This window comes from Carlito syrichta, unplaced genomic scaffold, assembly GCF_000164805.1.
Source record: "Carlito syrichta isolate Samal-C Ts95f unplaced genomic scaffold, Tarsius_syrichta-2.0.1 Scaffold304726, whole genome shotgun sequence".
NCBI lineage: Eukaryota > Metazoa > Chordata > Mammalia > Primates > Tarsiidae > Carlito > Carlito syrichta.
The window spans coordinates 410,643-423,695 of NW_007248822.1; the positions used below are offsets into that span (position 1 = coordinate 410,643).

A 13,053-nucleotide genomic window follows, 5' to 3' on the forward strand; every position below is an offset into this window, starting at 1 on the left:
ATTGTAGAGATGAGGTCTCACCAAGTTGCCCAGGAGGGTCTTGAACCCACGGGCTCAGGCAATCCACTCACCTTGGCCTCCCAAGGCGCGGGATTAAAGGCTGAGCCACCGAGCCCAGCAGGATCAGTCATTTTATCTTTAAAATGCAGATAAGCACTTGGGACCCCAGAACTTGGAAGTAAGATCGCCATTTGAGAATAAAACTAACACAAACACTTCAAAGATGAAAAAATGTGTGGAGAAATCAAACTGTCTTAAACGGTAAGTCATTGGCAAGGAAGACTTGACTGGGCACTTTCAGCATTCCTTAAAAGTTGTCATGAGTTGTGGGTGTCATTTTCTTTCTCTCTCTCTTTTTTTTTTTTTGAGTTGAAGTCTCACTCTGTTGCCCAGACTGGAGTGCAGTAGCTCACTCATAGCCCCCCACAGCCTTGACCTGCTGGGCTCCGGAGATCCTTCCGCCTTAACCTTCCAAGTAGCTGGAACTACAGGTGCATGCCACCACACCCAGCTTATTTTTTGATTTATTGTAAAGACGAGGGCTCACCAAGTTGCCCAGGCTGGTCTCAAACCCCTGAGCTCAGTCAGTCCTCTTGCCTTGGCCTCCCAAAGTACTGGGATTGCAGGCTTGAGCCACCGCACCTGGCCTGCAGGTGCCATTTTCATGTGTCTCCTCTGCTAAGCTGTAAGGTAAGGAGGACAAGAACCCATCCATGCTTCTCTGCCTTTGTCCCTGGTGCCTGGTCACATAGTATTCAATAAATGACTGAATGGGACAGAGCTAAGGAAAGAACGTGTCCATCAGAAAGGTCAGCCCAGGAAGCCCAGAGAAATGAAGCAGACACTGCAGTGCCATTCGAGCTCTGGCCATGAAGGACGTGCACGCAAGGAGTCACCTACTGGTAACATATATACCCTGGAGGTGTGTGCACAGGCTGGTCACATGCAAATATTCTGGGCTCTGAGGTCATTACTTGCAATAAGATGAAAAATTGGCCTGCTGCATCATACACCAGACCTGTGAACTGGCACTGAACTGGTTTCAGAGAATGAGCCTGCCCTTCTGATGCAACCAGACTCAGGGCCACAGCAGGCTGGGCACATGAGGAAAACTTCCCCATGATATCTCTCTGGGGCAGCCCACCGGCCATCCACAGATGGTCCTTAAACCTCCAAGCTGCAGGAATTTCCTGTCACTTTTTCCAGAACACCTGTGCTGCAAGGTTTTTGGAAGGATGCAGATAATGAAAAGGACCAGCACCAAGTGTGTGCTCAAAAAGCAGTAGGATTATTATTGCTCGTTATGGTACACATTGAATCTATGACTGAGTCAGGACGCCATGAAGGAAGAGGTGCGGTTTTCTGTCCCATAGAGTCGACAGCGTAGAGCACAGATAAGGACCATGAATCAAACAGGCCAAGTCCGACAGGTCTCTGGGGGAAAGGGGAGGTCATGACCAGCAGGAGCGCCCGGGGCAGAGTTCATGGAGATCGTGAAGGATGAATACACAGTGGACCAGCACCGCCATACAGCCCTCCTGGGGGCCGCAGTCACATGTCTGTAGTGTTTGGCTGTCACAAAGACCAGAGGCCAGGGCCAAGATCCCATGATGCTCTCAACATTCTTCGTAGTGGCCTGCCCTGCCCTCAATGCCAGCAGCACCCTGATGATAGACCCTGGGCGCATGAGAGCATGAGGGAAGCCGGGAGTCTAGCCGCAGAGGAAGAGGAAGTACAGGGCATGTACTTACTGTTTTTCGGAGCAAAAGGGTGTGTTGATCTAGAGAGGAGAGCGTTCCTCTGGCCTGTAGCCAGTTACACACATCAGGTCTGGCACCACTTTGCTTTGACATTGCCCTGCGGTGGCAGCTCTGGCTGCAGGTCAGTTTCCCACCCCAAGTCCAAGATTCAAGGGGATGAGATGGTCACAGGGTTTGGCCCAATTCTTTTCCTGAACCTACCTTTGCTCCAAAAGCCGGTGTGACCCCGCAGAACATGGTGGCTCTGTGATGTTCTTACTTTATGGTATCAGACAAGGTGACAAAAATATGCATTTAGAAAGAACAGGCAATAAGATGGACACACACACACACACAAACACACACACACGACAAGGACAAGGACAAGGACAAGGAAGCTTTCTGGCTGAAAAGAAAGTAGAAACCTTCTTCTTGTCTTTCAAATTTACAAATACTGAATTTGCAGTGTCAAAGCAAGACAAGTTCTTGAAATGGAAAGGGGAGTCACATTAGGCACATGGGGGGAGACCTTTTCACCCAGAGAACTACAAAGCATGCATGCAGATACATACCCGACCTGGGTACTATCCCGGTACGGCAGCACCGAAAATATACTACAGAAGGATCTTCTGCCACTGATAAGGACTATTCTACAAAATAAAAAAAAAAGAACAAACAACAAACAGACTAACTAAATGCAAAGGCTCAAATTAAAAAAAAAAAAAAGATCTACAGCAATTAAGCATTCATGGAATTCACAGCAGTCCCCGCAAGCTTCCGCCACCTCCTCTGACAGATGGGATTCTGCTCCCCTTGCAAAACGCAGCCACGGCACGGCAGAGGCAGGCGGCCTCTCCTCAGACGGATATTAACACGTGAGACACCAGCGAGGGTCTCTCTCTCTCTTGTGAGTGTACAGGAGTCCCTTCTCCAGGGAGGCTTGCTGGCTATGGGCTGCACATGCTGGATGGAGCAGACAGAGCTGAGTCTGGGGTGGCCAGTGCTGGGGAAACAGTCTTGCCACATTGAAACCACTGATTTCTCGATTTTGTTTTTCTTTTTTTGAGTTGGCATCTCATTCGGTTGCCCGGGTTGGAGGACAGTGGTATGATCATGGCTCACTATAGACTTGACCTCCTGGGCTCAGGGGATTCTCCTACCTCAGCTTCCCAGGGACTACAGGCACATGCCACCATGCCTGGCTAACTTTTTTTTGGTGGAGTGGATTTTGTAGAGATAAGGCCTCACTATGTTGCCCCGGCTGGTCTCAAACTCTGAGGCTCAAGCAATCCTGCTGCCTCGGCCTCCCGAGTAGCTGGGACTACAGGCACATGCCACCACACCCGCTAATTTTTTTGACATTTTGTAGAGATGAGGTCTCACTAAGTTGCCCAGGCTGGTCTTGAACTTCTGGCCTCAAGCGAGCCTCCCAGAGTGCTAGAATCACAGGCAGGAGCCACCACGCCTGGTCTGAAACCACTGATTTCTATTCTGCAGCAAACAATACCAGAGCAATAGCGCCAGAAACTATGAGCCAGAAAGACACTCGAATGCCATCATGATCATTAGGCTTCTCATCTGCTGGCAACATGTTAGGTTCTGAGAATAGATTAAGGGAACAATTACATAATCAGTCTTAGCCTCCATTCCTGCTATAAAGATACTACTGGAAACAGTTCTACAAGATGCTCTTATGCAATCAAAAGCTGCTTTAAAAACACATTTAAAAAAACAAAAACAAAAACTCTCAAAAGTACTTATCCTGGCATCTGAGAATAACGTTTGCCAAAGGGAATTGCTGATGAAAAAATGGAGCAATGAGTGGAAGATTAAAAAGCAACATTCTTTACAAGGTCAATATACATCATATAAAGAGCTCATTTGCTTTTGGGCTCTCTTTCTTCGACAATTATAATAAGACCGGGGAAAATAGTGCTACCAAATGCATCAAGGTGTGGGGATTTTAATCTTGTTTTAAAACTGTGAAATGAGGTCAGGTTGAGGGCTCATGCCTACCACTTTGGGAGGCTGAAGTGGGAGGATTACTTGAGTCCAGGAGTTTGAGACCAGCCTGGGCAACATAACAAGATCTTGTCTCTACAAAATTCAAAAAATTAGCCAGGTGTGCTCAGGAGGCTGAGGCAGATGGATTGCCTGAGTCCAGGAAGTCTGGACTGTGGTAAGCCATGATCACTGTCCTGCGGCCTTGGGTGACAGAGTGAGGCCATCACTCAGAAAACAAAAATAAAAACCTCTGAAATCAAATCACCCACATTGCTGGTTTAGTCCAGTCCCCTGGCATGGCAAACCAGGCCCTGTGTCTGCTGGCTCTTTCTGTGTCTCTGATTTCAACCCACAATACTTACCCCTGAGTTTCACTTGCAGTACCACCTTCAAAAACAAAAAATCTTTCTGTTTTATACCTCTGTTCTTTGCATGCCATTTCTTGTGCCTGAACGCCCCACCTTGAAACACCTGGTGAACTCTGGTGTAATCGTCAAAACCTTGCTGAGAAATCCCCTCTACAGGCAGTGTTCTCTCCCCCTTCACTGAGTTATTTGTTTCCTTTTGAGTGCTGCCTCCTCTCCTTATTTCCACATCCGGAGGGTACCAATGTGATCAGTGCTGCCTCTTCTAGAGGGGGTGTCCAGGGGTTGGGTACATGGTGGTCCCTCCATATATGTGCACTACATGTCACTGAAACGCTGCCTGGGGCTGATTATTGTCACGAGAGGACTGGGCCACAGCTGTCTGTCAGCGCCACAGTGGTTCACGGGCCCAAGCAACACTCTCAGCTTCAAACACCAGTTGTCACTTTTGTCGGACCCCTGGCAGCTCTGCTGAGCCTCACTCTCCTCTTCTAAAACATAGAACAAAACTAGGAACTATTGTCTTGAAATGTCGGGAGAGGAAATGGGCCTGTCCTGGGACAACTGGAACACTGATGGGCCAACGCCCACTCAACAAATAAGAACTATCTTTACTATAGACCAGCTTCCTGGGTCGAGGTTGAGTTCCACCAGCAGAGTTCTTGGATTCAGAACCTCTTCGAAACCCTGTGTTCAATACCCAGGCCCACTGAGACCTGAAAGGCCATGATGGCAGGACGGCTGAAGAACCCCACCCATGGCCCGCCTACCATAATGTGACATGTACACAGAGATGTGTTGCTGAAGCGAGAGGTTTCTCATCAGGCCCCTCGGACACTGGCCACTGTAGTACGGACAGAAGCGTCAGGTCTGGAGTGGACTGTCGAGGCCTGAAGGGCCAAGGGTCCAGTCAACCACAAACACTCCCTGCTAAACACCAGCCGGGTTCCTTGGGCTCCTGTACACGGAACCTGGCAACAGAGCACCTAACGTTGGAACGCCTGTGTAAATTCACCTAAGCAGGCCTAATAATGACTGTGACTTATTAAGTACCTCTAACATGCCAGACTCTAAATGCTTTAGTCAGCCAGGCGTAGTGGCTCATGTCTGTAATCCCAGCATTTTGGGAGGCAGAAGTGAGATGACTGCCTGAGCCCAGGGGTCTGAGACCAGTCTGGGCAAGTTGGTGAGACCTCGTTTCTACAATAAATCAAAAAAATTAGCCAGGCATAATAGCACGTGCCTGTAGTCCCAGCTACTCAGGAGGCTGAGGCAGAAGAAGATTGCCTAAGCCCAGCAGGTAGAGGCTGTGGTAGCTGGGAGTGTGCCACTGCACTCCAGGCTGGGTGACATCGTGAAATTCCAAACTCTAAATAAATAAATAAATACTTTAACTGATGAAGCTGGCACAAGTAAGTGATGTGCCAATGGCATCATGCCAGCAGGCAGGGCAGTGTGGGGACTTGAACTTAAGCTCTTTACCATTATGAGTGCTCTTCTCTTAAACTTACTAGAAAAGTCTCTACTTGGGGGCATGACTGGGTGGGCTTCTTGGATACCATGAAATCTATCTTTACCCACATGTTCTAGGATAACTTTTCAGCCTGATCTGCAGGTCACCAGGCTTAGCACCACGAGGAATACAAGGGTGACCAGATTACCACAGACCTGATGTCACAGCTGTGGAAGCCATAGGATGTGCCTGGGCCTCTTTCCAGATAAAAGTAGAGCGGTTCCCCACACCCCCATCACCACTCTCTGCCATCCACCCAGAAGAAGAGTCTGGAACAACGCATTCCTCGTGTCACTCGGCATCGATGTCTTGGGCAGCACAGAGGAAGGAATGTGTAGAACAAACTCCCCTGGCTTAGCGAGCCTGCACTTTCCTCGTTACTAATGTGTCCTTCCTTCCCACACACCAAATTTGTTTGGATGTCTTTAATAGAACAAGAAAACGAGAGAATATAAACACAAGTGTGATCCAAGGCTTCTTTCCAGCGTTCCAACCACAAGGTGCCTATTCAGCAAGCGGGCTGTATTGTTCTATGACATGCGTGCTCGCTCTGGGTGGTCCTTACCACCGGATCTAGGAGAGGCTGACAACATGGATCTCGGTCGGAAAACATGTTATTCTACTGCACAGGTCAAGTTTACCACACGAAGATGGGCTGTTTCCTGACAATTCCAGAAGGGCTGGCACTTTTCTGATTGGCCGGTCTCAAGGGAGGGAGGAAGGGTGGGCAGCCACATCTTTGGACACTTCCCTTCCCTCCTTGGCTGTAATCATTTCATGCAGCTCCAAAGAATGTATCTTGTGTGTTTCCTGAATTCGCCTGGCACCCGGATGGGACTGCAGGTCCCGGCCAGAGCAAGCATCATCAAGTGGTGAGTCGTGGTCTTCTTGGTTTTCTCCACTAGCAACTGAACACTGACAATAGGTCCTGCGTGACCAACTGTCATGTTCAGAACTTGGAGGGTTCCTGAGAATTTGCAGCTTTGCCTTTTCATTTGTTTTGGAGTCAAGTGCAGTGGCATGATCATGGCTAATGCAGCCTCAACCTCCTGTGTTTAGGTGATCGATCCTTCTGCCTCAGCTCCCGCGTAGCTGGGACTTATGGGGGACCACACCCATGGCCGGCTAATTTTATTTTATTTTTTTGTAGAGAAGATGTCTCATTATGTTACCTAAGCTGGTCTCAAACTCCTAGGCTCAAGCAATCCTCCCATCTTGGCCTCCCAAAGTGCTGGAATTACAAGCATAAGCTGGCCTGCATCTTTGCTCCTCATAAACACTGGGAAAACACCTATCCTAATGGAGATACCCAAGAAGAAAATCAGATTCATCTGCCTCCTCGGAGTACCTCTGTTACCTGTGAAAGAATTAAATCAGATGACGTTACGACAAGTATATTCCATTTCCAGTGGGCTTTGGAAACTGACCACTTTCATGTCTTTGTCGCCAACCAGGAAAGCTACCATCTTTAGGCCCAAATGGCACGCAAAAAGTCCAAATAATCTTCCGCATCTTGCAGTCAAGATGGCCAGAAAACACTACACAAAAGATTATGACTTCAAAAGAGGAATTAACTCCAGAGAGATGGGTCTTTAAGGAATTAAAGGTCACATTTCCACAAACATCTGCCAGAGGAAAAAAACAGCAAAGGAAAAAGCTCTCCCGGGGCTGCAGCCCACATGGGCAAAGCTGATTCTGTACAGACGATGATTTCCAAAACTTCCAGGAAGCCATGGGTGCTCAGAAGCCGGAGCTCCGTCTCCCTTTCTTCTTCCTACAGTTTCACTTCCATGCCCTTAGGAAAGGTTTCTGCTGTGTGGGGTTGTGTAGCTTCAGACCACAAAGCTTCCACAGCCACAACTTGCGCACGAGCTGCTGGGTGTTCAGGCCAGCCAGCCAGCCAGCCATATACAAGGATCCCCCAGTCGACCAAGCACCATGGACCACATTCTACCCAGCGCCGGCTAGCGGTGTCTAACCAGGCGGCATCTCACACCATCTAGGACTCTCACGTGTTCCCTCTTTTGCCAAAAACGGGCTTCTTGTCCCATTTCCAGACCCCCTGGGAATCTCTGTTGGCTGTGAGGAGGTCTGATCGCTTCCAGGTGGAATATTTCATTAGAGCAAAAATATTCTCTTAAGGACATCAAAACAAGCAACTCCAAGAGGCAGAGGAAAGGAAATTGCAATCACAACAGTGCGGGAGGGGTGAGTATAAAAATGCCCAAACACAGCCCAGTGATGTCCAGGGGTCTACACTTGGCATGTGGCTCACAGAATGGAGAAATTCTGTACTCCATTCCCTATGTGCCCAGAAAGCAAGAAAGAACGGATGCTGATGTTGGCTGGGTGCAGTGGCTCACACCTATAATCCCAGACTTTGGAAGGCCAAGGCAGGAAGATTGCTTGAGCCCAGGAGTTTAAGACCAGTTTAACTGGTTTTAGGAAGACCTAGTCTCTACCGAAAACAAAACAAACAAATCACAAAAATTAGCCGGGCGTGGTGGTGCATGCCTGTAGTCTCAGCTGCTCGGGAGGCTGAGGCAGATAGATCACCTAAGCCCAGGAGGTTGAGGCTGCGGTTTGCTGTGATTATGACACTGCGCTCCAGGCTGGGTGACAGAGACCCTGACCAAAGCACACAAAAAATGCTGATGTTGTCAGTTGAATTGTGTCCCCAAAAAGACACATTGAAATCCTAATCCCAGTACCTGTGAATGTGGCTATACTTAAAACAGTAGTGTGCCACAGGGCATATATTCCAAACTCCTCAGTGGATGTCTGAAACTGCAGACAGCACCAGACCCTATATGTACTATGCTTTTTCCTACACAATCGCATTATACGGTGGGTGGTATAAATGCATAGGTACGCTGGACCAAGGCCCGATTCATACCCCAAGCCAAGCAGAGCAGAACAGCAAGAGATTCCACCATGCTACTCAGAACAGTGCACAACTTAACACTGATGAATTGTTTCCTTCTGGAATTTTCCATTAATATTTACAGACCGTGGTTGCCTGTGGATACGGCAGGACTCCTGTCAAGTCTTTGTCTGATGTCACTGAGTTAGGATGAGGTCCTACTGGAAAGTGAGCCTTCCATCTAACAACCGGTGTCCTTATACATTGCAATCGCATTGTGTAGGGCAGGAAGTGTAGACAGTGTGAATAAAATGGACCAAGGCCTGATTCACATCAGGAGAGAGGGACCTGGAGACACCCAGACACACACAGAGGGACAAAGGCCATGCGACAATGGAGACAGAGACTGGAGTGATGCAGCTACAAGCCAAGGTCACCCAGGCGAGCCGGCAAGTGTCAGAGGCTGGATGAGGCGAGGGGGGATCCTTCCCTGGGGCCTGGTGCAGAGGGAACACAGCCCTGTGCTTCCAACCCCCAGAACTGAGAGCCCCTTGTTTTCTTAACCACCCCATTGGGGACATTTGGAAGGGACACAGCTGGCATTTGGTTGCTCTCCCAGCATGGCTCCATGCCACATGCTGGCGGCTTGGCAGGTCCTCTGCCCACCACACTGTGTTCACCGTGGCTGGAGAAGGTGAGGCCGTGAAGGCCAATGTCAGGAAACAAATGAATATTATGAAATCTGGAAAAGCCATCCTCCTCCCAGCACTGCTTCAACCCCTTTTCCCACAAGTGCTCCTTCCTCCTTTCACAAAGCTTCATTAAAGCCGGGAGAAGGGGAACTCGAACCCTTTCTCTCTCCCCTGAAGAGCTGGCAACTGCAGAATGAGGGCTGAATGGGGGCACCGCCACCAACGACAGAATGTTCCCGCTTGCGCTATTCAAACCCTCACTCCTTGCCATTGGGGGGATGCTTTTTCCTCCTTAAGAACGACACCCCTCTCTGTTGGATGTGCCTCATCTGGGTACAAGGGCAAAGCAGAGATTCGCTGGGGCTTCTGAAAACGTTTTTCACAAAAAAGCTGTTCCTTTTTGCCCATATGGGGAGGAGACAAGCCTTGAGGGCAGGGGGCAGGGAGGAGGGAAGGAGCCCGTGGAGCAGAGGGTGCTGGAGTGAAAGCCGGGATGTGCCAGGCGAGCCTGGGAGAAGGAACAGGCGCCCGACAGGTGAGAACACGGTGAAGGAACACGGGTGATGCAGGGATGTGGGGAGCGGCACAGGGTGTCTGAGGGAGGGACTCGGGGAGGGGGGCACAGAGTTGGCACAGACTGGGCGGGACGATGCATCTGGAGATCTATGCTAAGTGACCCACAAACACCAGACAGTGGTATTAATACTGTTGGAGTTGTCAGTCTTCTTTTCTTTCTTTCTTTCTTTCTTTTTTTTGAATCAGGGTCTCACTCTGTCACCCAAGCTGGAATGCAGTGGCACCATCACAGCTCACCACAGCCTAGACCTCCTGGGCTCAGGCAATCCTCCTGCCTCAGCCTCCAAAGTAGCTGGGACTACAGATGTCACCATCATGCTCATTTTTTGATTATTGTGTAAAGATGAAGTCTCGCTATGTCGCCCAAGTGGATCGCTAACTCCTGGGCTCAAGTGTTTCACTGGCTTCAGCCTCCCAAAGTGCTGGGATTACAGACGTCAGCCACCACACCCGGCCAGTCTTCTTTCCATGACTATGACTACCGTCATCACCTCCACTGTCACACTTTCATAAATGCTAATATCACTACTACCACAAGGTAGACCTCACTGCCTGCTAAGGAGGTGCACCTTACCCTACAATCTAGGGGCGGCAGATTTCTGAGAAACAAGTTATACGATCTTCCTTTTCTCCTCCCTCCCGTCCACGTCCACAGATATTTTCTGAGCACTTGCTCCAGGCCAGACATTGCGGTGGGGGCTGGGGATGTCGTGATGAATGTCGCAGATCAGAGCTCCATCCTCTCAAAGCTTGGGGTTGGGTGGGAGATCCTGTTACAGAGGGGTGTAAGCTCTCGGATGGGAAGTAGAGGGTGCTGTCAAGCACAAAGAAGAACTTCCAGTCTAGTCCAAAGTGGGCTTCCTGGAGGAAGTGATGGCAAAGCTGAGACCTGAAGAATACATGGCAATCAGGATATACAGGAAGAGGAGTTGCTGGTGAAGGAACTGGTATGAGTGAAGGTTGGGAGGAGGAAGAGCGTAGCGCCTGCTCGAGAAGCTGAGTGTGTCAATAAGTCTCTTCAATGACCTCCATGTGCCCAACTCAGCAGTGTTCCCAGTTGCCCCGTGGGACACTTTGACCCATGCCTTACTGAGGCTTACCCTCCACACACCTTACTGAGCTGTGTGCCGATTCGGGTCAGTTACCTCGTCCCAAGCCTGTTTAGGCAGCTGTACTTGGTGCCTGTATTCGAACCTGTTCATTAAAGACTGCACAAACTTAGGAAATGTGGGAAGGAGAAATGCTGTTTCTACCAAAAAAATATGCTGGATGCTTTAAAAAATATTCAAACAGGCAAGCCCCTGGGGGTAAAAATGGCAGTTGAAATAGGTGTGGGCAAGACAACAATCAAAGTTAGGGAAAAACTGTAAAAATCCCAAAGGATTTTGCACCTAGATTCTTGGGTCACTTTCAAGAAGCCCAATCTGGATATCCCAGCAGCAGGTAGGGGCGATGATGTGTGAGAGGAAGCAGACGTCCAGACAGACTCTGATCCTTGGACCCGTATTCAACAACTTCTTTTGCCTGGCATCAAAAGAACTACTGAATAAATAATCACTGATATGCCTTTAATGAGAATAGAGAGTTGAAGCTATGTGATTTTTTTATTTTTTGGGTCAAGGTCTCACTCTGTTGCCCAGGCTGGAGGGCAGTGGCATGATCACGGCTCACTGCAGCCTTGACCTCCTGGGCTCAGGCAATCTTCCCACCTTAGCCTCCTGAGTAACTATAACTACAGATGTGTGTCACTATACCCAGCTATTTTTTCTTTCTTACTTTTTTTTTTTTTTTGGGTAGAGATGAGGTCTTGCTACGTTGCCCAGCTGGTCTTGAACTCCTGGGCTCAAGTAATCCTCTAGGATTATAGGCGTGAACCACTGCAGCCTCTATGTGATTTTTATGGATATTTCTTCCAGTATTTGCTAACCTCTCCCCTTAACAAGCAATTATCATAAATAATTCAGCAACGCTAGTGGGTGGCATGGATTCAGGCTTGGGAGTTCTCAGTTTAAGGTGGGACTGTAGCACGGCACAAATGATCGCCAACAGGGCTGGGAGTGGGATGAGAAGGGTGGTTTTAGGTGAGCAGCAAAGCTCACCAAGACAATGGGAGATAGAGGTGTATGTCAGCATTACTGATGGAGTGGCTTGCAAAACAGAAATGTACTGTCTCCCAGTTCTGGGAGCCAAAAGTCCGAGATCAAGGTGTCATCAGGGCCATTTTTCTCCGAAGGAGCTAGGGAAGGGTCTGTCCCAGTTCTCTCTCCCAGCTTCTGACAGTTCCATGGCTTGTGGCAACAGAATTCCAGTCTTCACACAGCACTCTTTTTTTCAAGAAGTGTCTGCGGCTGGGTGCGGTGACTCATGCCTGTCATCCCAGCACTTTGGGAGGCAGAGGCTAGAGGACTGCCTGAGCCCAGTGGTTCGAAACCAGCCCAGGCAACTTGATGAGACCTCTTCTCCAATAAATCAAAAAATTAGCCCCAGGGCATGGTGGCGCATGCCTATGGCTCCAGCTACTTGGAAAGCTGAGGCAGAAGGAACACCTGAGCCCACCAGTTTGAGGCTGTGGTAGCCATGATCACGCCACTGCACTATAAACTGGGCGACAGAGTGAGACTCCAATACACACACACAAAAGTGTGTTTCCATTTCCCTTCTCTATAAGGTCACTAGTCATACAACATTCGGGCCCACCCTATTCCAGTGTAGCCTCATCTTAACTAATTATATCTGCAATGGGTGTATCTCCAAAGAATCGCAAATAAAGTATGAGGGGGTTAAGGGCTTCAATACAGAAATTTGTAGGGGAACAATTCAACCCATAACAGGAAGACAGCAAGAAAACAAGTAGAGTATGTTGTCAGGGTTGTGAGGAAGCCCCCTTGGGAGCCCCTCCTTCCTGCTTGTCCAGGACATCACCAGTAGCCGCATCCTGAAGAGTAGCCCAGCCCTGAGCCATCTGCAAGCTGCATACCACTGGCAGGGACCAAGGACTGCTCTCCCCCAGACTCCCAGGCCAAGCAGAAAATTAAAACAGAATCGCCAAGGGACGGTTCCATCCAATGTGAAGTGGTTTCCAACCCTGACTCCCTTTCTTCTATGTCATGTTTTAATTCCTGCAAATCAAGCTGGCTGAAAAGAAGCAACAAGTGCTTGCAGGCCATGAGCTTTTCAACAGAAAGCTCTACACCCGCGCGCATGAGGCACTGAGCACAGCTGCTTGGGATGGAAAATCAATTCTCTTAAAAGCCTTGTGCAGCGCCATAGAAGCGGTCAGCCTCAACTCCATGCTGTTTAA

General features: G+C 49.1%; 1 protein-coding gene across 1 annotated transcript in view; it reads right to left on the reverse strand.

Moving 5' to 3' along the window:
- The window catches only part of CABLES1 (Cdk5 and Abl enzyme substrate 1), a 74,478-nt gene that overhangs the window by 43,805 nt on the left and 17,620 nt on the right, over positions 1–13,053 (reverse strand). Inside the window, exon 3 of the mRNA XM_021713763.1 lies at positions 2,312–2,389. Within this exon, the coding sequence (XP_021569438.1) occupies positions 2,312–2,389 (78 nt within the window). The remainder of the gene's footprint in view (positions 1–2,311; positions 2,390–13,053) is intronic.